The sequence below is a fragment of the Onychomys torridus genome, chromosome 8, assembly GCF_903995425.1.
Source record: "Onychomys torridus chromosome 8, mOncTor1.1, whole genome shotgun sequence".
NCBI lineage: Eukaryota > Metazoa > Chordata > Mammalia > Rodentia > Cricetidae > Onychomys > Onychomys torridus.
In genome coordinates, this window is record NC_050450.1 from 101,775,420 (window position 1) to 101,798,276 (window position 22,857).

The 22,857-nt window shown below is 49.7% G+C and overlaps 1 protein-coding gene across 1 annotated transcript in view; it reads right to left on the reverse strand.

Moving 5' to 3' along the window:
* Sdk2 (sidekick cell adhesion molecule 2) overlaps positions 1-22,857 on the reverse strand; it is a 275,505-nt gene that overhangs the window by 98,458 nt on the left and 154,190 nt on the right. Inside the window, exons 4-5 of the mRNA XM_036196160.1 lie at positions 15,345-15,492; positions 7,355-7,488 (exon numbers count right to left, since the gene is read on the reverse strand). Of these exons, the coding sequence (XP_036052053.1) occupies positions 7,355-7,488; positions 15,345-15,492 (282 nt within the window). The remainder of the gene's footprint in view (positions 1-7,354; positions 7,489-15,344; positions 15,493-22,857) is intronic.

Below are 22,857 nucleotides of genomic sequence, written 5' to 3' on the forward strand. Positions count from 1 at the left end.
AAGCCTTTCTGTGGACTCCGGGCCCTTCCAGAGGTGCCTGGCTCCTCTCTGTGGGTCAGCACAGGCCCAACACTGCCTGTAGCCTCAACATCCACTCTGCACCTGTTCCCAGCTCTTAAAATACACCGAGAGGACTTTTTTTTCTCGTGCAACAGATCTATCTAGTTGGCCCCCTTCCAGGACTCTTTAGAGGGAGCAGGCTGTGACAGCTTGCACAGGTGTAGGTGTGGGGGTACCCTCTGTGGGCCAGGAGGAGGGCGCACCAGATCCTTGCAGCCACTGTGAGCCACTGTGGCCAGCCCAGGCAGGTTTCCTAGCTGAGCTCTAGGCCTTGTTAGAAACAGCCAAGGAAGAATAGGAATAAAATGTAAAAATAAAGTAAAATGAAGGGGCAAGAAGGCAGCATATAAAGCAGAGTAATTGCAACAATATAAAGCCTCATGTAGGTGCCATAAAGTGCGATCGGATTGAAAGCTGCTGATATAGCTGAATCCATAAACGTGTGCTCTAAGTTGTTTATTACATGCCCGCGCGCAGGTACCATGGCCCAGATTAATGGGCCACACCGAGGAGACAGACTGTTAGAGTCCAAGCCGGGGCTGCTGGCCTGATAAACAGACGGCCTGGAGGAAGACGAGTTACGGGGAGGTAGAGATTAAATAATGAGGACGGCTGGTGTGACACTGAGACCCCCGGAGCATGTAGCCAGGTCCAGGCAGTGGCCTACAGGGCTGGAGGGGAACCATGGTGGCTGAGAATCCTGGTACAGGGAGAGGAGGATAGACCTGGGCCTAAGGCTTGCTCTGTCCCAGGTAGGGCGTGTGTGTGTGTGTGTGTGTGTGTGTGTATGAGAGAGGGAGAGGGAGAGAGACAGAGAGAGACAGAGACAGAGACTGAGACCTAGATAGGCTACTCTATTCCACCCAGTCTCTGCTTTCTCAGGGATAAAGGGGGAATAAAAATCATTACCCAGGGCTTGGGATTTAGCTCAATAGGTAGAGTGTTTGCTTACATGCAAGAAGCTCTGGGTTCAATTTCCAACACAGTAGCTAGAAGAAGCAGCAGAGATAGGGCATGGTAGTGGACATGGTGGCACACGCCTTTAATCCCAGCACCTGGGAGGCAGAGGCAGGTGGAACTCTGTGAGTTCGAGGCCAGACTGGTCTACAAAGTGAGTTCCAGGACAGCCAGGGCTTTATAGTGAGATTCTGTCTCAAAACAACAACTGGGCATGGTGGCACATTATCATCCCAGAATGCATGAGGTAGGAAGATCTCGGGTTCAAGGCTATCCTCAACTATATACTGAGTTCAAGGTCAGCTTGGGCTGTAGGAGACTCTGTCTAAACAACAAAAAAAAACCCAAACCAAAAAGTCATCACCAGAGCTAGGCCAGGTGCTGCAAGCCTGTTACCTTTGCTGCTTGGGGAGAAGGGGGGACTGAAGCAAGAAGACAGAGAATTCAAGGCCAGCCTGTGTAACCCAGCAAGGCCCTGTCTCAAAATAAAAATGAAGAGGAACTGGGGAACACAGTTCAGCTATAGCATGCTTGCCTAGTATCTGTGGGTTCTGGGTTTGATTCTTAGTACTGGAAAAAAATATAGCACCTGTCTGGGCAGTGTGAATTCAGGTGCTTGCTTGGTGGATATCAGGAATGGGGGATTCCCTACATAGAGAGGTGATAGGATCTGTCATCCTCGAGAGGAAAGCTGGGAGGCTCGTCAATGCCAGCTCATTAGTGACTTAATGATGCCTGTGGTGAGGCTGGAAGAAGGCTGGAGTAGGGTAGCTCAGCTGGCCCAGCATGAGTGCAGAATGCCCTGTGCACAGTAGGCACACAGTGAAGATAGTCCTCCTGGTAACAGCCTACAAGTGTTGGTAAGAGATGTTCCCACCACCTCACAGCTGAGTGTTGGCCTTGGGGTTGCTGAGAAGTGGGAGTTTCAGAGGCTCAAGGGTTCCCAACTGAGAGAGATACCGGGTGTATGGCTTCAGAGAAGCCCCTAGACTTGAGGGGTATTGAGAAAAGAAAGAGGGATGTTCTATAACAGGAGAACTAAGTATTCAAGGGTGTAGACACTACAGTGGTGGCCCTCGGAGATAAGGAGAGGGAGGTAGAGCTCATGGTCTTGGCTTGCTGCCCCTCTGCAGACCACTCCTTTCAGCCTGCTGGGGGAAGGGCTCAATGGTTCTAATACATTACCCAGGCAAACCCACATGTGTCCTCAGCATCATTCTTAACACAGTGCAACAAAAGGTCAGAGGTACCATATGCTAGGAAGCCCACTTTCCATCCCCACCATGGGGATGAAACAGATTTGGCTGGGGGATGTCGGATTAGGCTTGGTGGCTGAAGATATAGGAGCCCAGCTGGAAAAGAGGAAGCCAACAGGCCACAGTAATTGTCTAGGGGTGGAGGAAGAGGGAAGAAGGGTCATGGTAGTTGAGAGACTGAAAGCTTAGAGATGGTGCCCCTTTATAGAGTAGTAGGAAGTCCAGAGAAAACTGGGTTTCAAAGGAAGATGTGTTTGGATTCTGTCACATTGTTTGAGATGGTGATGGGATGTCTAGATGGCTGGAGATGTTCAGAGGTGCCAGGCTTGGGACCACCTAGTGTGGACTTGGCATCGATTCAGGAAATTGAGGAGGGAAGAAGGCTGAGCCTGGATGCAGCTGGACTTTCTTACTTCCTGCAACAGGAAGTGGTAGTGCAGGAGGACCCATGAAAGGTACAGAGTGTGTGGTACAGGCCCCTACAGCTCAGGTAATAGGGCCAGGCCAGGGGCAAGGGAATGGGGTGTCTAGGTGATAGGATAGGGGCCGGAACCCAAGATGGGAACAAGCTGGGAGAAGAAGCTGAGCTAGGGTGACTCTGGTAGAGCTGGGGAGGGAGATATCTGTGACCTTCTGTGGCTAGCAGCTCAAGAGGAACTTTTGTTTTCCTTCTGATATGGACCCTGTAAGAGCACGGTGGTGCCCAGGGCCCAGGCTTGGTGGTTACCTAGCATGTGTCCCATGCCTGACTCTGCCAGTGATTAGTAAAACCCACCGGGAAGTGGATGATATTATTTCTTTGGCCAGTCCCCTCAGTTTTTGTCACCTATGAAATATGGATAATGGGAACCAGGCACTTGACGCAGCAGTGAAAGGCACTTGACACCAGGTCTGAGGATCTGCATTTGATCCCCAGGACCCACATGGTGGAAGGACAGAAGGGACTCCCTCAGGTTGTCTCTGACTCCCAAATGTGTGCTGTGGCATGAGTGTCCTGCCCCCCAAATAAATGTAATATAAAGTATGGATAATGGCAGCCTAACCATCTGCCACTGAGGACTGCTGCAGAGAGGCCGCCAGGGAGCCTTCAGCGTGCCCAGAGCCTTAAGTCCCGAGGAAGGAGGAAATGCCTCAGAGTGGAGGATACCAAAGGTGATGTAAGAAGCCACCAGGTATGGTGTGCCTACCTTTGCAGGACATACCTGGTTGTCCTGTGCTGCTTGATGGGAGACTGTGCTCAATCAGTTTGCTTGGCCACCAGGTTTCCTGTGACCTCTTGTGGTGAGGCACAGCCCAGTCACCAGAATGCAGGTGTGTGCTGCATTCAACTCACGCTCTAGATAAAGGCTTAAAGCTAATCCTCAATACCACGATGCAGAATGGGCAGAGGCCGAGGCTTTGGCTTTGGGGCTCTGTGGGAACAACTCATACTTGTGAGGGTCCTGCCACCAGTCAGGGTTGGGGAGGCAAGACCTGGTACCTGGGAGGGGCTATTGATCTTGAAGTAGATCAGGCCCTCACAAGCATGGCTGGGATGGACAACCAACAAGGTGGCTCTGGAGTGTATGGATCATAGCAGTCCCCACAGTCCTGGGATGATGTGGTGACCAGAACCTCAACAGGCAAGCTGTGACCTCATTGACAGGCCCAGATAGGGAGGACATCTTTCTGAGAACTGCTGGTTTAAAAGGTCCCAGGGACAAGGCACCAGATGGAGTGCTCCATGTGGAAGCCATGTTGGATCCAGCAGCCTAGGACTATTTCTGTCACAGTGGCAACAAGGGGCAGTTCCCTCCGGGTTCCTCTCAGCACTTCCTCAGATATCACCACATAGTGGAAGCAGCCAGGCTCAGGGAACACGTGACTCACTTGGCCCCAGGAGCTGCAAGTGGGCATCAAAGGGCTGTTAGCTCTTTCCTGAAAAGACCTGATGGACGTGGACACCTGCTCATTTCCAACCCCGAGGACAACAGCTTTCCATCCTCAGGGTATCCAGGCCTCAAAGTCCAGGCCATCCAGTATGGACCACAAGCCACGCATGCCCACTAAGCTCCTGAAATGTGGCTCGCGTCCGTATGATTTAATGAGATTTAATTTTAACTAATTTACATTTAATTAAAAGTGGATTCCCCAATCCAGTTATTAGAACACTTTTAAGTAGAAGCGGAACAACTTTGGTGTAAGACCATACCTTTATGGCTGTAAATCTGATGAAATCTAAATACGGATCACGTATTTCAGATGAAGATTTAGCATTCAAATTGAGATGCGCTTCAAGTGTAAGACACGCAGAGATTTCACAGACTTAGCACGCAAAAAAAAAAAAAAAATCCGATGTAAAATATCTTGCTAATATATTCTATATCGATGGCATGCTAAAAGGATATTTTGGATACATCGGGTTAAATAAAACACATTAATAAAATGAATTCTGCTTATTCCTTTTTACTTTGTGAAAAATGAGGCAAGCTTCAGTGTGGTGGTGCATGCTTGTAATCCCAGCACTGGAGAGGTGGAGGCAGGCTGATCGAGAGTTCAAGGTCATTCCCAGCTATACAGGGAGTTCAAGGTCATCCCCAGCTACATAGAGAGTTCAAAGGCTCTGTGAAATTCTGCCTCAAAAACAAAATCAAAGAAACCAACTCTAAAAAAATAAAATACATAAATAATATAAGTGAATAAAAATGGGGCCACTGGAAAAATTTTAAACGTTATGTGGGGCTCATATTTATATTCTCTTTAGTTCTATATTATATTTCTATACAATAGTAGAAGTCTGATCTCTCTCTCTCTCTCTCTCTCTCTCTCTCTCTCTCTGTCTCTCTCTCTCTCTCTGTGTGTGTGTGTGTATCAAATGGGTGTGGATTTTCAGGACTTTGATGCCAGGGGTCACCAGCCTTGTTCTTTCCTTCTCCATTAACGATGAGCATGGCTCCCCCAAGGGCTGTTCAGAAGCTGCTGAGCTGGAGGGAGCAGAGCTTGATGGGGAAAGGAAGGGAGGAGGACAGAGAAGGAGGGTGTGGCTTCAAGCCAGGTAACAGGGGAGCTGAGCTGCTGGTGGGCGACATGTGGCAATTGCTCTCACAAATTGGCTGGCAGGCAGGCTGGGGGACCGTGTCAGAGCAGGCACAGGGTTCCGAAGTGCAATCACTCGTGGGAGGGAAATTAGCTAAAAATCAGCAGAGTTTGCTCCGGATCCGGCTTTAATCACAGTCGAGGATGCAGCAATGGAGGGCTTTTGGAATGAGGGAGACGGAGACGGGAGCTGGGGGGGGGGGGCGGGGGTAGAGGCAATGAGGGGAGCGGGAGGGGGCTCTCTGGCCTCACCTGGGCTGTTTGGAAGGCTGGGTTGGTTTGAGGTAGAGCAGAAAGTGCCAGCATGGGCTGCCTCAATTCTTAAGAGGAGGAGCCAGATGCTGGAGGAGGAACAGAGGAGGGCTCTGGGGTAAACTGAGTCACTCAAGAAGATGCCTGGATTTAACTTGGACAACTCACTCCATGACTTTGTCTCTCAGTGTGTGTTTCTCCTCCTCTTCCTCTTCCCCTCCCCATCTCTCTCTCTGAGACAGGATTTCATTATCTAGACAAGAATGGCCTGGTCTACATGAGAGACCCTCCCGCCCCTTCTTCCGGGGTGTTGGGATTAAAGGCATGCACGGCCACTCCCAGCATGTCTCTCTGTCTCAGGTGTCTCAGATTACCCCAAACTCCCTATGTAGCCAAGGATGACCTTGAACTCCTGATTCTCCTGCCTCTAACTCCTAAGTGCTGGGATTACAGGCATTTGTCACCAACCCATTTTTATGTGGCACTGAGGATGGAGACCAGGGTTGTGTATGGTAGGCAAATCCTCAACCCACTGAGCTGTACCTAGTTTGACACTAACTCTTGAAAAAGATGTCTGGATTCCAGGAGACTCTGAGTAACCTTATCACTGAGAAATCTCTAGAAAAAGCATTCCCCCTTGCCAACCAATTCCTTGTTCCTGTATAAATAGTCCTGGCTCAGGTCAAGGTCAAAGGTGACATCCATGACCCTCCCTGGTCAGTAACCAGAGTGGATTCTCCACCCCTAATTCAGATTTCACAGAAAAGAGTCCTGTTGGAGCTCAGAAGGCCCAGGGAGGAGACAGCAGGGGCTGGGAATGTTCTGGATACTAGCAGACAGAAGCTAGGATAAGAGGGGCAGAGACACTAAACTTGCTGCTGGGTGTGTCTGGGTGCAGCATGGATGATAAATGAGATGTGCTTTGGGAGTGGGAATCATACAGATGTGGAGGTATGTGAACATCTGGTTCTCCCAGCTTGTATAGTGCTCAGCTGCTTCAAGAAGTGGTGGTCTTGTCCCCAAACCCTGACTTCATCTTAATGATGAAGTCCAGCCTAGGAGGCACCTTGGCCATCCGCCCCACCTTCTCTAGCCTTGAGCCCAGTCTAGTAGGGAGAACCCTGCTCTGGTCTCATCTGAAGGAGTGAGTGTCTCTGTGCTTTAGGATACTGGGGTGGGTTATGTTGGGCTGAGCTCCTGTGCCTGTCTCTCCCAGGGAGCCATGCATCTGAAGAGGGGCAGAGGTAGAGATCTGGAGAAGAGCCTGTTGAGAGGAATGCCTGGCTTGGAGCGGAAATAGCACTTTTATGTGCCAGCTGGGCAGACAGTTAGTGTGTACTTCTTTTAAAACGAGCTTCCGATCTCCATGGGTGTTCTTTCCATCCGCACCTGAGCCTGGGGTGGCTGGCATCCATACATGTGAGCACACATTCTCTCACTTGCCTCTGCCTTCTCCTAGCCGCCAGTGGACATGGTAGTGCTAATAATAAGCCTACCCTTTCCTGGAGCTGTCTCTGCCATGGAAGCACCTTTTAGAACTCCACTTCCCCCTCTGTGACCTTCATCACTTCCCTCAATGGTGTCCTCCTACTCAGGCTGTGGCTCCTCCTCCTCTGGAGACAGCTCCACCCCTCCACCCTAGCCCTGCCTCCCCTACCATTCCATCTTCCTAACAGCCCCCTGGAGCCCCATTCCTGAGATTTAATGACCCGCTGGTTTCTGCTCAGTGACGTCCCAGCCCTGCGCTTACTTACTCTCCACGGCAAGAGTGATAGGCTGGCTCGTCTTGTTGTCCCCGTTCTTGTCGTTAACAGCCTGCACGTAGTAGCGGCCAGCATCGGGAGCCACTGTGGACAGGATGACCAGGGTGTTTTCCAGCGTGATGGCTCTGAGAAGAGGCAAGAGATTCTTTGGACAGGGGCCCAAAGGGCTTGGAGCCAGGGGGTGTGATTGGGGGATCTGATGTAGGTGGTCTGACTGTACTTCCTTCTCTAGCAGCCTCCAAGAGGCCCCCAGCCCCACCCAGCCGTTCACTGCTAAAACCCAGACAGTGTCTGTAGAGACTCTACCATGATTGGGGGTGCTGCCCACCACATCCCAACCATCCCTTCATTCCCTGAAGCTGAGGCTTTCTCAGAGCCCACCCCTGGGTCAGGTTTGGGCCATTCTCTCTGACCCTCTTGGAATTCTGTTCCTGTCCAGGTCACTGCTTTGCTGGCTTTGTGAGGTTTACCTCTGTCAAAAGTTTGCAGAGTGAATGAGTGATTGACAATGAACAATGAGTGACAAGAAATGAAGCTCAGGATCAGTGTGCATGCGTGCGCACGCACGCATCGAGGCCAGAGGTCAATCTCAGGTGTCCATCCTTGTTTGTTGACACAGGGTCTGTCACTGGCCTGGAACTCACTGATTCAGCTAGAGCAGCTGGCCAGTGAACCCCAGGGATCATCCTGTCTCTGCCTCCCCGGCACTGGGGTTCCAACTGTGACTCACTACCGCAGAATTCTTTTTGCACTTGGGTTCTGGGGATCAAATTCAGTTCCTTATGTTTGCAAGGCAGGCATGGTCTGGATGAAGGCATCTCCCCAGCCCTGGGATTGGTCTGCTTCCTAAACCTGTTGAAGCTGACTCTAAGGCTACAGCTCGCCTGCACCAGACTTCTGAGGGCCACCCCCCTCTAGACTCCACCCTGGGGATCAGTTTCCCCTTCCCTCTGTGAACTGGGCTGGTCTACAAGGTCTGGGTTTATTTTTCCAAGCTGCTTCCCTTTCCCGGTTCTTATCGCAAGGTCAGCAGGCAGGAAGACAGGGAGCCAGGGATCCCCTTAAACGGGTGTGAAGGGGTTCTGGAGTGCTGCCCACACCGCCTCTGCCCAGCTTCTTTTACCCATTCTCCTGATGACAAACAAAACCATTAGTTTGCCAAGTCTGTCTCCGGATTGTAATGCGATGTACCCGAGACAGCTGTTAAACATCCTTAATGTTAGTTTAACAAGGACAAATCCAGTTGAATTCTCTTCAAATTTTCCCATTAGGTGAATGTTACAGAGTTTTAAACAGGCTCTCAGATAAACATCCTCACTAATGTCTCTCTGGCCCAGCTCTCTCCTAGCCTGGCTGTGCTATCTCTACCCCCTTGCTCCTCATTTTGGGGCTTTTCAGCATGAGAGTCCTCATACCATCAGGGGAGTTCTGGGCAGTAGGGTGGCAAGTTGTCTGGCCCCCACGCTTAGGGACCCTAGTGATGCCCTATTTTCCCCATGGAGAGTTCTTTTTATCTTTAGCTAATAAGGTAACAGGAATAGAGTTATAGCTATGCTAGAAGAATACTGTGTGTGTGTGTGTGTGTGTGTGTGTGTGTGTGTGTGTGTGTGTGTGTATGTGTGTGTGTGTAGGCCAAAGGCCCATGCTGGTTGTTCGTCACGTGCTGTCCACCCACTCTGAGATGGGGTCTCCTACTGGACTGGAACTCACCAAGTGGGTTAGACTGGCTGGGAGGGTCTGGAAGCCCTAGGGATCGTCCCGTTTCTGCCTCTCCAGTGCAGGGATTACAAGTGGGAGCCCCCATTTGTGCTTAGTATGTTCTCAGGCTTTCAAGACAAACACTTTACTAACCCATTCCACAGCCCTCACTTGGCACAGTCTGGCTTCAGGATGGAGGGACTTTCAGAGTATTTGGATCATTAGGTCCAGCTTTCCCAGCACCATGCTAGAATATATTAAATGCCAGGTGTGGGATTGGGCTGGTGGCCATCTTTCCATCTAAGGGCCTCCTTATCTCACCTAGAGCCCTGTCCTTAGGTGTGGATTGTGGAGTGGGGAGCTGCGAGTTGGAGGAAGGGTCTGGGCTGTGCAGGGTGGGTGGAGCTGGGTTTGAGCTCTGGTGTGGGTCCCTGGCCTCTGAGGATCATGTGTTTCCTCCAGTGCTAGCTGGGCCCTGTCTTCTTGTCCTTGCAAAGGTAGAAGTGAATATTTGCTAAGCCATCTCCAGCCTCGTGGCTGTTTCTGTCACTTGGTCCCTGGCAGTAGAGTAGTCCACTGCCTGGCCTCACCCCTATAGCCCTCTCCTGGCAAAGTGTGGTTTCAGGATGGAGGGACTCTCAGGGTGCTGGACTCATGTAGATCCAGCTTCCTGAGTCATTCTACTGTAGGACAGGTCTCACAGAGTCTCCAGGGGACCCACTGTCTAGTCTCCCACATGTTCTGTACCAGAGAAGGAGCACACTCAACTCTTCCCTCCTTGACTGGGAAGCCCTCTGGCCTAACTCCCACTCTCAGCCTTTGCTGACCTTGCACATGTTCTAACTGAGCTTTCTGCTTGTCCTTCCCCACCCCACGACACTGGGAGTTTAGACAGCTCATTCTGTGAGTAAATTACTGGAGGAGGGCATTATTCATGAGTTAAGGGGAGATTTTAGGAAAGGGTTAAAGTTTTTCTAGAACAGGATTTATGACCCTTTCTGTTCTTTTAGGGAGTTTTCTAGATGTGGCATGGTGTTTAATGCATGATGGGAGTGGCAGTTTTGCAAGGCCAATGATGATATGATGCATACACACCATGTGTGCCATATGTGGTTCTCAACCAGCAGGAGTGACTTTACTCCCAGTGAACCTTATATGATTGTTGGACAAATGATCGCCACAGCTGTGGGAGAGCACCATGGACAGTTAGTTGTGGAGCCCAGGATTTCTGCTCAGTGGGCATCCTTTGAGTGCCAGTATACATGTCCCCAAGGGAATATGTCTGACCCTGGATGTCCAGCGGGAGTTTGAGTGCTATGGCCTGGGTGTGGTTCGAATGTCTTCTTCAACCTTGATGAGTTGAAATAAATCTAATCCTCATTATGAGGCAGGAAAGGGGAGGGACTTTACCTGACCCCGGCATTTAGGGGTGGAGCTGAAGGACTTGATTAGGGTTGGGTTCAGAGGTCATTAGGGCTGAACCTCATGATGGAATATTAGGGGTTTCATAAGAGGAAGAGACCAGAATGAATACACACACACACACACACACACACACACACACACACACACATGTTTCTAGTCATAGGATGCCCTGTACCACCTCGTGACTCTGACCAGCTAAGACCCCTCAAACTTGGACCTCCAGCTCCCCTTTCTAACTCGTCAGCCTGTAGGTTGGTGCAGTTAGCAGTGGAAAGTGGACCAAGACACTGTAAAAGCCTGTCTGAAGAGGAGCCGTAAGCTGCTGCTTCTCCTGTACGAGGCCGTGGCTGCTGGGCAGCAAGGCATAGCTCTGCATCTGCCTCACCTGGGGTGGGGGCGGAGTGGTGGACACCTCTAATCTCGGACAATGGGAACTCCTGCACCATTCCCCTCTGCTGGAGCAGGGGAACCTTGGAGGTCAGTTTTGGTGATGGCAGAGCTCTAGTGACCTTGGTTTCAGGTGACTGTGTGAGGTCACCCTTCCTGCCCATAGCTGTGGTTTTAGCGCCCTGGAATGTCGTCTACTGGTTACTATGGCTGCTACTGCCTGCTCCAGCACTCTAGCTCAGGAGGGGTCCCTAGCCCTGTGCCTGTCGACTGTCCCTTTTCAGGTAAGTGTGGAAGGATGCTGTGCTTCCTTTCCAGGATGCCCACAGCATCCAGCCTGCTGCACCCCCAACAGACCCACACTGGGAGAAGCTGGGGAGAGGAACTCTGAGTGGGGCACCAACAGCAACGCTCACCTCTCAGGCAGGGGCTGGGTCCTCTCCCCTTGTTTCTTCTGTTCACCATGATTGGCCTAGCCCTAGCTCTGCCTCCAACTTGCTACTCTCACTCGGTAGCTCCTTCCTTAGTTCCGAGAGTGCTGGATCCATAATTTCATTAAGGAGTGAGTAAGCCATCCTACAGTGCGCCCAAAGCCCCCAGAGTGTGTCTCTGCTAGGAATCATGTCCCTTTTCACCAGCAGGCTTGGGGCTGAGTCCTGCCTGGTGGTGAGAGGCACACTCTGCAGATAGTGCGGCCTTTCATGCTCTGCACAGCCTGACGGCCAATAGCACTTATCAGATATTGAGCACAGGAGACCTGCTTCCAGGGTGCCTTCCTGCTCACCTATGGATATTAATTTGCTATAATTACCAAAATAAAACTCCTCTAGTGCTTCATCATAAATTTGGTAGACGTGTTTATGAAAGTGGATGGGAGTGGTCACGCATAACCAGGTGTGTGTGTGTGTGTGTGTGTGTGTGTGTGTGTGTGTGTGTGTGTGCGCGTGCGTAGTTCCACAGTCAAAGGTTGCTCTAGCCTGTTGGCAAAAGTGCTAGGCATGAGAAGCAGGTAAGGATGGAGGATGGGGATGAGAAAAGGATGAAGAATGGTGGTAGGAAAGTAGAAGAGAGTCTGGAGTAAAGGATTCATCTCCCTCTGCAAATGCAGTAGGTGAGTGCCAACATGCTCCCTTCCACAGTTAGGGCAGACATTACTAATCAAACCATGATGTTCTTTCCCATGAGTGTTAGTGAAGCCTCAGAACTGTTTCCAGCTCTGAGTTCCAGGCAGCCACTGCCAATTGATTAGCTTGCAGGATGCCTTCATTGATAACACCTGGGGGCCAAGAGATACACTCAGAGGGGGAGTTAGGATGGGGTTGGGACTCAGTGACATGCCCCAGCATCTCTGTGGTAGACCATTTCCCTTCCACAATGTGATCTCAATAGCTGCACAATGGGTGGGATCACTCAACTGTCTTTGAGTTTTAGGCCTGAGGTGGGGGCACACTTTGACTCATAGGGCAGCTGTCCACTTGTTCATCCGCAGCATATTCCATCCTTCACCTTGCTGGGTACCCATGCCTCATGCTGCCTGCTGGCCATCTGTTCAGGACAAGACCCAGAGCCCAGTGGTGTGGATACAGAGAGCCTTCTGCCTGAGTTCTGCCGTGTCATGGTTCCTATCAATGGGATGTGAGCAGAGGCTTGGTATATGTGTATTTCCTCCCTCGCTCTTGTGAAACATCCAGACAATATCCTGGGGCTGACAGGCTAGAGGATGAGGAATCTGGAATGTGGCCAAGTGACCTGCCTTTTAGCTAAAGTTCATTCCAGGAAAGTCAATAACAGATGATCCCAAACAAATAAGCCCAACCAGAAGAAGGACCTAGCCTGACCTAGGCTAGACCACCAATCTGCACACTTCTAAGAAAAACACAGTAAATGCTTATTGATCTATTGAGATGTTTTGTTACACAGCAACATCGTGGCTGTAAATAGCTGATACATACGAGAATAGTTTTCTTCATCTCCCCTTGTTTTGTTTTTTTCAAGATAGGGTCTCACTATCTTGACAGCTCTGGCTGTCCTGGAACTATGTGCACCAAGCAGACTTTGAACTCACAGAGATCTACCTGCTTCTGCCTCCCAAGTGCTGGGATTAAAGGCGTGTGCTACTAACCTGACTCTGAGGATGGTTTTCAACTCTGGCTACACATTAGAATCAAACAAAGAGCTTTAAAAAATTCTGACAGCCAAAGAGATTTAAATTGAGTTCGAGTGCCTTAGGTAACAACCTAAGGATAAGTTCATTTCAGAGCTCCCACAGGGTCAGGTTGAAAATTGCTGTGTCAGGATCAGCTCTGTGAAGCACAGTTGCTTACTTGTGTCTGTGTGCTTGCCTGCACTTACTGTGTCTGTGTGCTTGCCTGCACTTACTGTGTCTGTGTGCTTGTCTGTACTTACTGTGTTTGTGTGCTTGCCTGCACTTACTGTGTCTGTGTGCTTGTCTGCACTTACTGTGTCTGTGTGCTTGTCTGCACTTACTGTGTCTATGTGCTTGTCTGCACTTACTGTGTCTGTGTGCTTGTCTGCACTTACTGTGTCTGTGTGCTTGCCTGCACTTACTGTGTCTGTGTGCTTGTCTGTACTTACTGTGTCTGTGTGCTTGTCTGCACTTACTGTGTCTGTGTGCTTGCCTGCACTTATTGTGTCTGTGTGCTTGCCTGCATTTACTGTGTCTGTGTGCTTGTCTGTACTTACTGTGTCTGTGTGCTTGCCTGCACTTACTGTGTCTGTGTGCTTGTCTGCACTTACTGTGTCTGTGTGCTTGTCTGCACTTACTGTGTCTGTGTGCTTTGTCTGCACTTACTGTGTTGCTTGCCTGCACTTATTGTGTCTGTGTGCTTGCCTGCACTTACTGTGTCTGTGTGCTTGCTGCACTTACTGGTTGTGTGCTTGCCTTCACTTACTGTGTCTGTGTGCTTGTCTGCACTTACTGTGTCTGTGTGCTTGCCTGCACTTACTGTGTCTGTGTGCTTGCCTGCACTTACTGTGTCTGTGTGCTTGCCTGCACTTACTGTGTCTGTGTGCTTGCCTGCACTTACTGTGTCTGTGTGCTTGCCTGCACTTACTGTGTCTGTGTGCTTGCCTGCACTTACTGTGTCTGTGTGCTTGTCTGCACTTATTGTGTCTGTGTGCTTGTCTGCACTTACTGTGTCTGTGTGCTTGTCTGCACTTATTGTGTCTGTGTGCTTGTCTGCACATATGTGTCAGGGAAGGCAAGGATTATCAGGACTCAGCAGCTAGGAAAGATCGGCTACTCTGCTTTAGTGTTGCCGTGGGGTGAAGTCAACTGCTTCCGAGGGCTGATGTGAGGGTTGAACACTGAGCAACAAAGTTGCGAGGATATACTCTTGGGACAGGAAAAAGAGCAAGGCAGAGAGTGTCTCCTTCCTTCTTCACCAGCTGCTCAGCCCAGAGGGAGAGGGGACATGTGTGTTGTACTTAGCACAGTCCTGAGAACTTAACTCCACTACTGCAACTTCTGTAGTTGCTATATTACTATGTTACTATTTTTTTGTTTGTTTGTTTTTTGAGACAGGGTTTCCCTATGTAGCTTTGGCACCTTTCCTGGAACTCACTCTGTAGCCCAGGCTGGCCTCGAACTCACAGAGATCCGCCTGCCTCTGCATGCTGGGATTAAAGGTGTATGTAACCACAGTCTGGCTACTAAGCTACTATTACTGTGCTTCTATTGTGGGACTTGATGCTTTCCAAAGGCAAAGCTGTCCCCACCTCCCTTTGCTCCCTACAGACCAAGGTAGTAGGGCTGGGGGGAGGGGGATCCCCATGCAGTCTGCACAGGCTCAAGTTGTAGCCAGCTGGGGCAGGTTGGCAGAAGGTAGTCTTTCTCCAAGGAAAGGAGAGTTGGAGTGGAGAGGAAAGCCTGGGGTAGCTCCAGAGTGAGCAGCTCAGGAAGTAAAGCCTGCTAGGGGGTGAAGGGTGTTGCCTTTACTGCTAAGCCCACAGTTGAGGCTAGAGGAAGACAGAAGGGTCTTTGTGCATGCTGAAAGGGTTATGTGTGTCTATTCCAGCCTTCCCTGGCCACACCAACTCCTTGCAGTCAAAATACTCTGAGTAAGCCCAGCCACACCCAAGAAGCATAAACACCTGTACCCACCCACCCCTGCCATGGCCGGAGTCCTGGGCCTGTTCCTATGGCAACAGTAACTTTGTATGGGCATGTTTGGGTGACTTAAATCCTCTGGGAGCAGAGTTTTTCTCCGGTTGAATGTGGAGGCAACACCCTGGTCCTTGCACGCATATTCCAAGAAAATCCCTCATAAACCGAACTTCTTTTACCATATAGGGGAGTGCCCAGCTGGCTGTGTTACAGAATGACTGAGAAGTTTCTATAGGAAGGGCCCTCCTTGGCATTTGGAGACTCTATCTGGCCCCAGACCTCCTCCCCCAGGACCAGCTTCCCTCCGGTCTACCCAGAGTAGGACCTCACAGAGTAGGACCTCACATGCGGCTGCTGGGCGGGATCTTGCGGCCATCACGGAACCAGGTCACCTGTGGCCGGGGGAAGCTGGAGATGCGAGGTGCTCGGATGACAGCGGCTTCTCCGTGGGACACGCTCTGGTGCTTCTCACCTTCCTCGAAGCTCCCCATGTCTGTAGGGAGAGGAGGTGCAGAGGTCAGGGGTCAATCCAGTCTCTAGGACTGTGAAGCAGAGAAAGGATGCGGTCAAGAAGAAGGTCCTGAAGGAAAGGGCACCTCTCTAGGAGCGCCCAGCCCCCCAGGAGTGTCCAGCCTGTACTCTGGCCTGGCGGCACACAGTCCAGGATAGCTATGAATACAGCTCAAGGCATCCACAGACAATGAGGTCTGTCATGGGGCATGCTCTTGGACACTTCTGCTAGTAGTCTAAGTGATGTGTCCTGCTTTGACATTTAGGTTTTGTGTAATTTGTACCCATGCATCCTTGACTCTATCTATCCAACAGCCACGAGAGGCTTATCGTTATTTCACACATTTTACAGTGGACAAACCTGCTCAGATGGGTTCAGCTAAGTTAATTAATGTGTCTAAGGAACAGAGCCAGGATTTGAACTCAGACCTTGAACTCTGGTATTAGGTTGCATTTCCCTCTTTTTCTTTTTCTTTCTTTCTTTCTTTCTTTCTTTCTTTCTTTCTTTCTTTCTTTTTTTTTTTTTTTTTTTTTTTTTTTGCCTTGTAGAACTATTTCAGTATAGCAGGGGATTAGGCTGTGGATCTTGGGACCGGACCTCTGTGCCCTTAGGCAGTGGGAAGGCTGGGCATGTTGGGATGAGTTAGGCCTCCTCTGAACATAAATACTCCATTGCTCTTTTTAAAGCATGCCCAGCCCTTGGCAGATAAACAGAGACATTGCTGCGAGCCCTGATCTTCTGTGAACCAGGAGGAAACAGAACAGAGAAATCACTGAGCAGGGGTGGGTGGACTGGGTGGTAGAGTAGGTGGGTAGGGGTCTTCCAGTCTCCTGTGTGCTTGCCTGCTAGGCTGGGCTGGGGTGAAGGGATTGGTTCCCACAGCAGTGTCTTGGAGTGGGCTTTGGGAAAGAGTAACTGGACTTCTGTGACCTTGACAATGAATGCATATCCTTGAGACTCCAAGTGTGATGCATGAGACCACAGCACAGGTACCCTGGGGTCCTTGAGACAGGCAGGGTCTCAGAGCCCCTGGACCTGCCTGGTCAGAACCCATAGACTCATGACACCCAGTGATGAGCATCCATGCTCCCCTGGGACAAGCGCTGGTTGGCTGTGTATTGGAGGCACCTGAATTAAAAACTGCTGTTGGGATCCCCACCCTCAAAGCTTCCCATTTCTTTGGTAGGGAGTGTGGATGCGGATACCCCTGTCAGTCCTCACTCCATCTTTTACTGTGACACGCTTAGACCTGGGCTTGTCGGACCAGCAGGCTGATCTGCACTGGGATTTCAGACTATGGCTTGTGGAGCCCTTGTTTTGCCTTACCCAGGGTCCCCTTCCTAACTACAAAAACACATGCCCTACTATAGCAGAAGCTTTTTGCCAACTCCTAACTCCATGGCCTCTTCATGTCCTCGATTAGCTAGCTACCATTGGCTCAGGGGCCCCTTAGGACCTCTTGTTTTCCAGAGGTAAGAGCTGGCGTGGGTGGGGTTCAGGCATCAGTATTTCTAAAGTGTTTCAGGCATGAGCCAGGCTTGAGAACTGCTGTGTTGGCTGAAGGTGGCCCTGAGCTCTTCTACCCCACCACGGGCAGTTCCTGGGGACTTGGTGCTCCCCACTTCCCACTTTCCCAGGACATGGGAGGCCCTGAGGAACACACCTGGGCCTCTGAGTTCCTGATTCCATTGCTTGCAGGTGCTGCAGCACACCCACGTGTAAGGCTGCTAGCACACTTGCTCACTTTCTCCAGCCCAGACTTGACCCTCTTAGACACCCTGATCCTTTGCTGGCTCACCTAACCTTGACCATGACTTCTCTGCAAACACCTTCCAGGTCTCCTGCTCCAACTCTTTCCTGGCCTCCAAGGCACCATTCCTAACAGTCTTCTTTGGGTGAGTATGGGTGGGTGTGGGTGGGTGTGAGTGAGTGTGGGTGAGTGGTGGGAGGGTGGGGAGACCTTGCTACATCCTCAACAAGCTCTACTTTTTGTCCTGTTTATTGCCCTCTACCTATCCCTTTCCCCCGTTACCTGAGCTCAGATCCTCAGTCATTGCTGTTTCTTCCCCATCCTCCACAGTCCTCAGTTCTTCCTTCGGTTTCACGAACCAAGGCCCTCCCGACAAGTTAGCCCATTGTTGAGCCACTGGCTCCCAATCTACATCTAGATCAGCCCCCATCCTCACACACACTGTCCTAGGCTGTTTTCTTTTCTTTTCTTTTTTTTTTTTCTCACTTAGAGCCTGTGGGGTCTCCTTACCACCCCAGGAAAGTCTAGATACTCTTTGCCTGGATTCCAGGTCCTCCATAACCAGACTGCAAACGGCCTCTCTTGCTTTAATGCCCATGTCTTGGCCTGCCATCTTGAGTGGCATACAACCTACTTCCCACAGCAAGGCTTTAGGTTTGCTATGCACTTGCCCAGATCGCTATGAGGATGACTACTAGATGAGCCACAGCTCACCACGGTACCTTGGCTCTCTAGCATCCTGCATAATGGAACTACTCGTTTTAAAAGCAAACAGCTACTGACAGCATCCTTGTTTTAACTTTGGCAGGCACTGAATACATTATGTAGTAACTTTGGAGATGTCAAGAGTCAAATTCAAATCCTAGCCCCATGCACCCCAAGTCTTTGACCCTTGACTTTGTGGAACTATAATTTTCTCTCTTGCAAAAGCAAAATACAAGGGTAGCTTCCTCGTGAGTTGTACTGGGGTTGTATGAGATGATGTGTATATGCCAGCTAGCATCTTCCCAAAGGTGCCTGAATCAATATTTATCCCCCTTCCCACATGTTCTTATTACAGTGTGACTCACGCTTCTCCCACATATACTCTCCCCTTGAGTCTTGGGAGCTTAAGACTGTTCTATCAATAGAACATCCTGGAAGGGATGCTACTTGGTCTTAAAGGTGAAGTCATTCAGAGGAGCCAGCATCTACCTGGCTCCATTTGAGAGATACTCGCCCTTAGAATCCAGCCACCATGTTGTGAGGGAGCTCAGCTGAGTGGGCATGGGAATACCTTGGTGGAGCAGAACTGGGGTTCCCAGGTGATGGCCATCAACACTAGATGCCCAGATGAACACCAGTGATTTCACCGGCAGCCTCTGTGGCCACTATGGAGACCTTAGTTGCCACCAAGCAGGACTGGCTCTGTCTTGTCCCCACTGTGCCCCGTCCAGATTCCAGACTCACAGTGTGAGCTTTGAAACATTGTTTGGCACCACACTGTTGTGAGGTCATTTGTTATGCAGCCATAGAAACGGGAAGACTGTAAAGCTGCCAAATAAGTATATCTAATAGTCCCAACATTAAAATACTGGAATCTTGTACATTTTTCATGATTTAGTGTAAACATTACCTCTTCAACAAAGATTATCCCAAACCATCCAAATAGAATGAAAACCCAGCATTTACCCTATCCCGGGTCTCTTTCCAGACAGACTACACATGCATTATCTCATTTGAGCCTCCGATAACATGACAAGCTAGATTTTAATAAATATGCATTTTTAGTTGTTTATTAATTTCCATTACTTGGCCCTATCTATAAAAAAGTCACATCAATAAATCAGGCTGATTTTAGTTCTTATAATAATTTTTATCTATTTTTAAAAAACTTTTCGCAGAACTCAGAAGATAGATTTAAACAATTTAAAGCAATTTCATGATAATAGTGTTTCTTTCTCCCCACTCTCTCTTGTTTTATTAGCTCCATTTGGTCTGTGAGGAAATGAAGGTTCATGGAGATGAAGTGGCTGATCCGACGACAAAGCAGTTAGGGTCTAGCACAGTGAGGCGGACGTCTGTGTGGCACCCACACTCTCTTACTTCCTCGGAGGAGATCAGCACGGACAGACATCTGGACTCTACTGTATTCACAAGCAACTCCCTACCAGGTGGCTAGGTCCTTGCTCTGCCTAGAACCAAGAGCTCCTCATGGAGCCCCACCGCACGTCAGGTGGGCTCTGTGAAGGTGCTGATGAGAGACCTGATCTCTTGGAGCTGTTCTTGCAGAGGACCCAGATTCAGCTCCCAGCATCCATGTGTTGACCCCAGTTCCGGGGGGTCTTGTGACCTCTATTGTCTCTTTGAGCCTCTGCATGCACATGGTATGCATAGACTCACACAGGCACACACACACCTACCCATAAAAGTTAAAGGAAAGACCTGGTTACTGAGCTTACAGTCTGGCCTGGCAGACAAGACCACAAGGAAGTGTTTAGTGGCATCTGTGACAATTTGCTGGGAAGGAAAAGATAGAGTTCTCCAAGAAGCGCTAACAAAACCTTCCTCAGGCTGGGAGGTGAGGGAGGCATCGTTCAAATTGAGGCATAAATAAGGCATAGGTGTAGCTAGGTATGTGTGCATGTATGTTTGTGTGTGTATGCACATGTGTCTACACCTGTGCATGTGTGTGTGTATGCATGCATGTGAATGTGTGGGTGTTTGTGGTATGTAAGGAAAGTTATAGGTGGGACAGAAGGAGAGGGGGTAGGCAGCAAGTAAAACAGGTCAGTAGGGTAAGGTTACTGCATGGATGGAGAGATAGAGGACTGCATGGGGAATGGATGCATGGAGGACTGGATTGATGGGGAGTGGGTAGCTGAAAAGGAAAAAGGGATGGATTATTGAATTTTTTATGTTTATATATAAATATGTTGTTTGTATGTATGGGTGGATGGATTGCATGTGGCTATGTATGGTTGTCTTATGGATAGGTAGATGGTTGTATATGTGTGTATATATATATATATTAGATGGTTGTGTGTGTGTGTGTGTGTGTGTGTGTGTGTGTGTGTGTGTGTGTGATGGGCTGGATGGTTGGATATGTTTTCACATGTGTGTGAATGGTTGCAGGTGGGCATATAGCAAGTATATGTTTACAGTGGGATGGGTCGAGGAAAAACGGTCTTAGTTAGCCTTGGTCTCTGGTCTGCATAGATCCCATCCTATATGCTTCTACTTCAGAGTCCCTACCCCACTGTGACCCCCAGGCCCCAGGAATCCTCTCCTTTTCAATGTCACATGAGCTCTAGGATCTGCTCAGAGAGCCCCTGGCCCAAGCAGGCAGCATCCATTGTATAAATCTGCCCTTTTCAGCTCATTGCACACAGCTGGGTGGGGGCAGGGGAATGGGTTGGAGGAGGACAGGCTGCGTCTAGGTCCCCAGGAACTTTCCTTACTCTCTTTGCTAACTCCCCAAAATACTGCTAATCCATCTACCCACCCACCATGTTATGCCCTGCAGGGCCTAGCCAGCCTCCCAGACACACTCCCACTGGAGCAGAGGACCACAGACCTGAGGCACAGCAGGATGTGGCCTGGAGCTCATGTTTGATGTCTTTGTTAGCGCTTAAAGGGGCCCATGAGGTAAGAACTCTACTGCAGAATACATCCTTGCACCTACTTATCTTTAAATCATCAGATGGATCATGCATACAAAAATGAATATAATTATATGTATAATTTGAAGAAAAAGTCAACACCCAGCTCAAAAGTCAGGACACTGTGGGTACTCAGTTCCCTTCCCTGGCTGCCTCCCCATCCCATTCTGGCCTTTTCAGGGCTAACCTCTCTCCAGAATGCTGGGCCACCTACCCATATGTCCTCATAAACAGGGATTACTTAGGCTTTTCATGGCTAATTCAACCTATTTTTAAACATTCACCTCTGGGATTACTCTGTATATGGTCTCTTGTGATTTTTTTTTTTTTGGGGGGGGGATGGATAATGTGGTTCTTGTGGCATCCCCACCACCAATGAAATCCTGGCTTTCAGTTCAGTCATCTTCATAGCTGCCTGGAATTCCCTGGGTCATATGGTGCTGATGCTGTGCACAGCCCCCTGCACCCCCCCCCCCATGGCCCGCCCAGCACACAGGCTCTGGGGAGACCTCTAGGGCAACCATTCCAAAGATGCAATTGCTGGCTGGAAGGGTGCATACATGGTAATTTGACTAATTATGCCACCCACCACTTCCCTAATCTCATCAATTTACCAATTATATAGGTGTATCCCTTTCACACGTGGTCTGGTTGCAGGCTGGGTTTTGTTGGGTGCACACAGCCAAGTATCTCCTTATGGATTTATGTATTTATCATGAAAACAACACCCATCTCTCTCCCAGATCCTACCTCAGCCCTGCCTCAACCATCAATGACTTCCAGCTCATTCTGAGGGCAGCGTACTATGCCATGGTCTGTCCCAAAACCCCATATCCCCAGTCAACCTTCTGATGCTCTCTGCTGGTCTCGCTCTGCTCCAGCCACCCCAACCTCAGACACTCAAATGTACCACAGGGCCTTTACACTTGTTCCCTGGCTTCGGATGATCTTTCCTTCTATGTGGCTCACCCACCTTCCTACCAGCCTGCTCAGTTTCATGTCCTTAGTGGCCATTCTCTGTAGAGAGCCGCGTGTAGCCGCACCCTAAAGATGGCTCTGGCTTCTACCCTCTGCCTTCCCGATGGCAAACACTCTTTATGGTAAACAGCTCCTTATTTGGCTATGGCTGGATTCGTGTGTTGCTGGCATATGTGTGAACCTGTGGACAGTGCCCACGTGGCTGCTTGGGGTTGGCAGCCCAGCCCTACTTAGGTGCTGGGAGAGGCTTGCCCCAGGCGAGAGAGACACAATGCAATTAATCAAAGGTCTGATTAAACTGTAATGAGAAGGATCCCGGTATCGCGTCTTCCTTGCTGGTCGAGGCGGGATCGACAATTCTCCATTATTTCATGGGGTAGGGTTCCTGCCTCTCTCCCTTATTCCTCTCATATGGCTCCATTTTTTTCTTACAAGAAAAATACATTGCATTCATTCATTCATGGGCCTCATATATATAATATTATATGTATAGATGGCTTAGCTTTCCTGGAGGGAGGGATCTTGATTATATTTCCTGCTATATCATCACTACCTGGAACAGTGTTGGGAATGCTGTGGGACACTACAGCAATTACACTCATTATTACTGTTTCTCCAGGCAGGGTATTGCCATGTTTTTAAGGCTGGCCTGTAACACAATGACATCCTTCTCTTCCAGAGTCCTGAGAGCTGGGATGACAGGCACTACACTACACATAGCTAGCTATAGACATTCATGACTAATGTAAATATTCTGCAATGGACGCTCATGACAAACCTGTCACATTGCCCCAAGCAGCTGCACAGTCCCTGCCATCTCATCCTTACTCTACACTCATGCTGCAGATGGGCAACCAGGATAAGCTGGCCACTCAGAGGCATTTCAGTGTCAGCCCAGTCCTCATGACTACAGAGTGATGCTGAATCCCACCGATAACAACGGAAGCGGGTCTGGTTCCTGGGACAAGCAGACCCTTC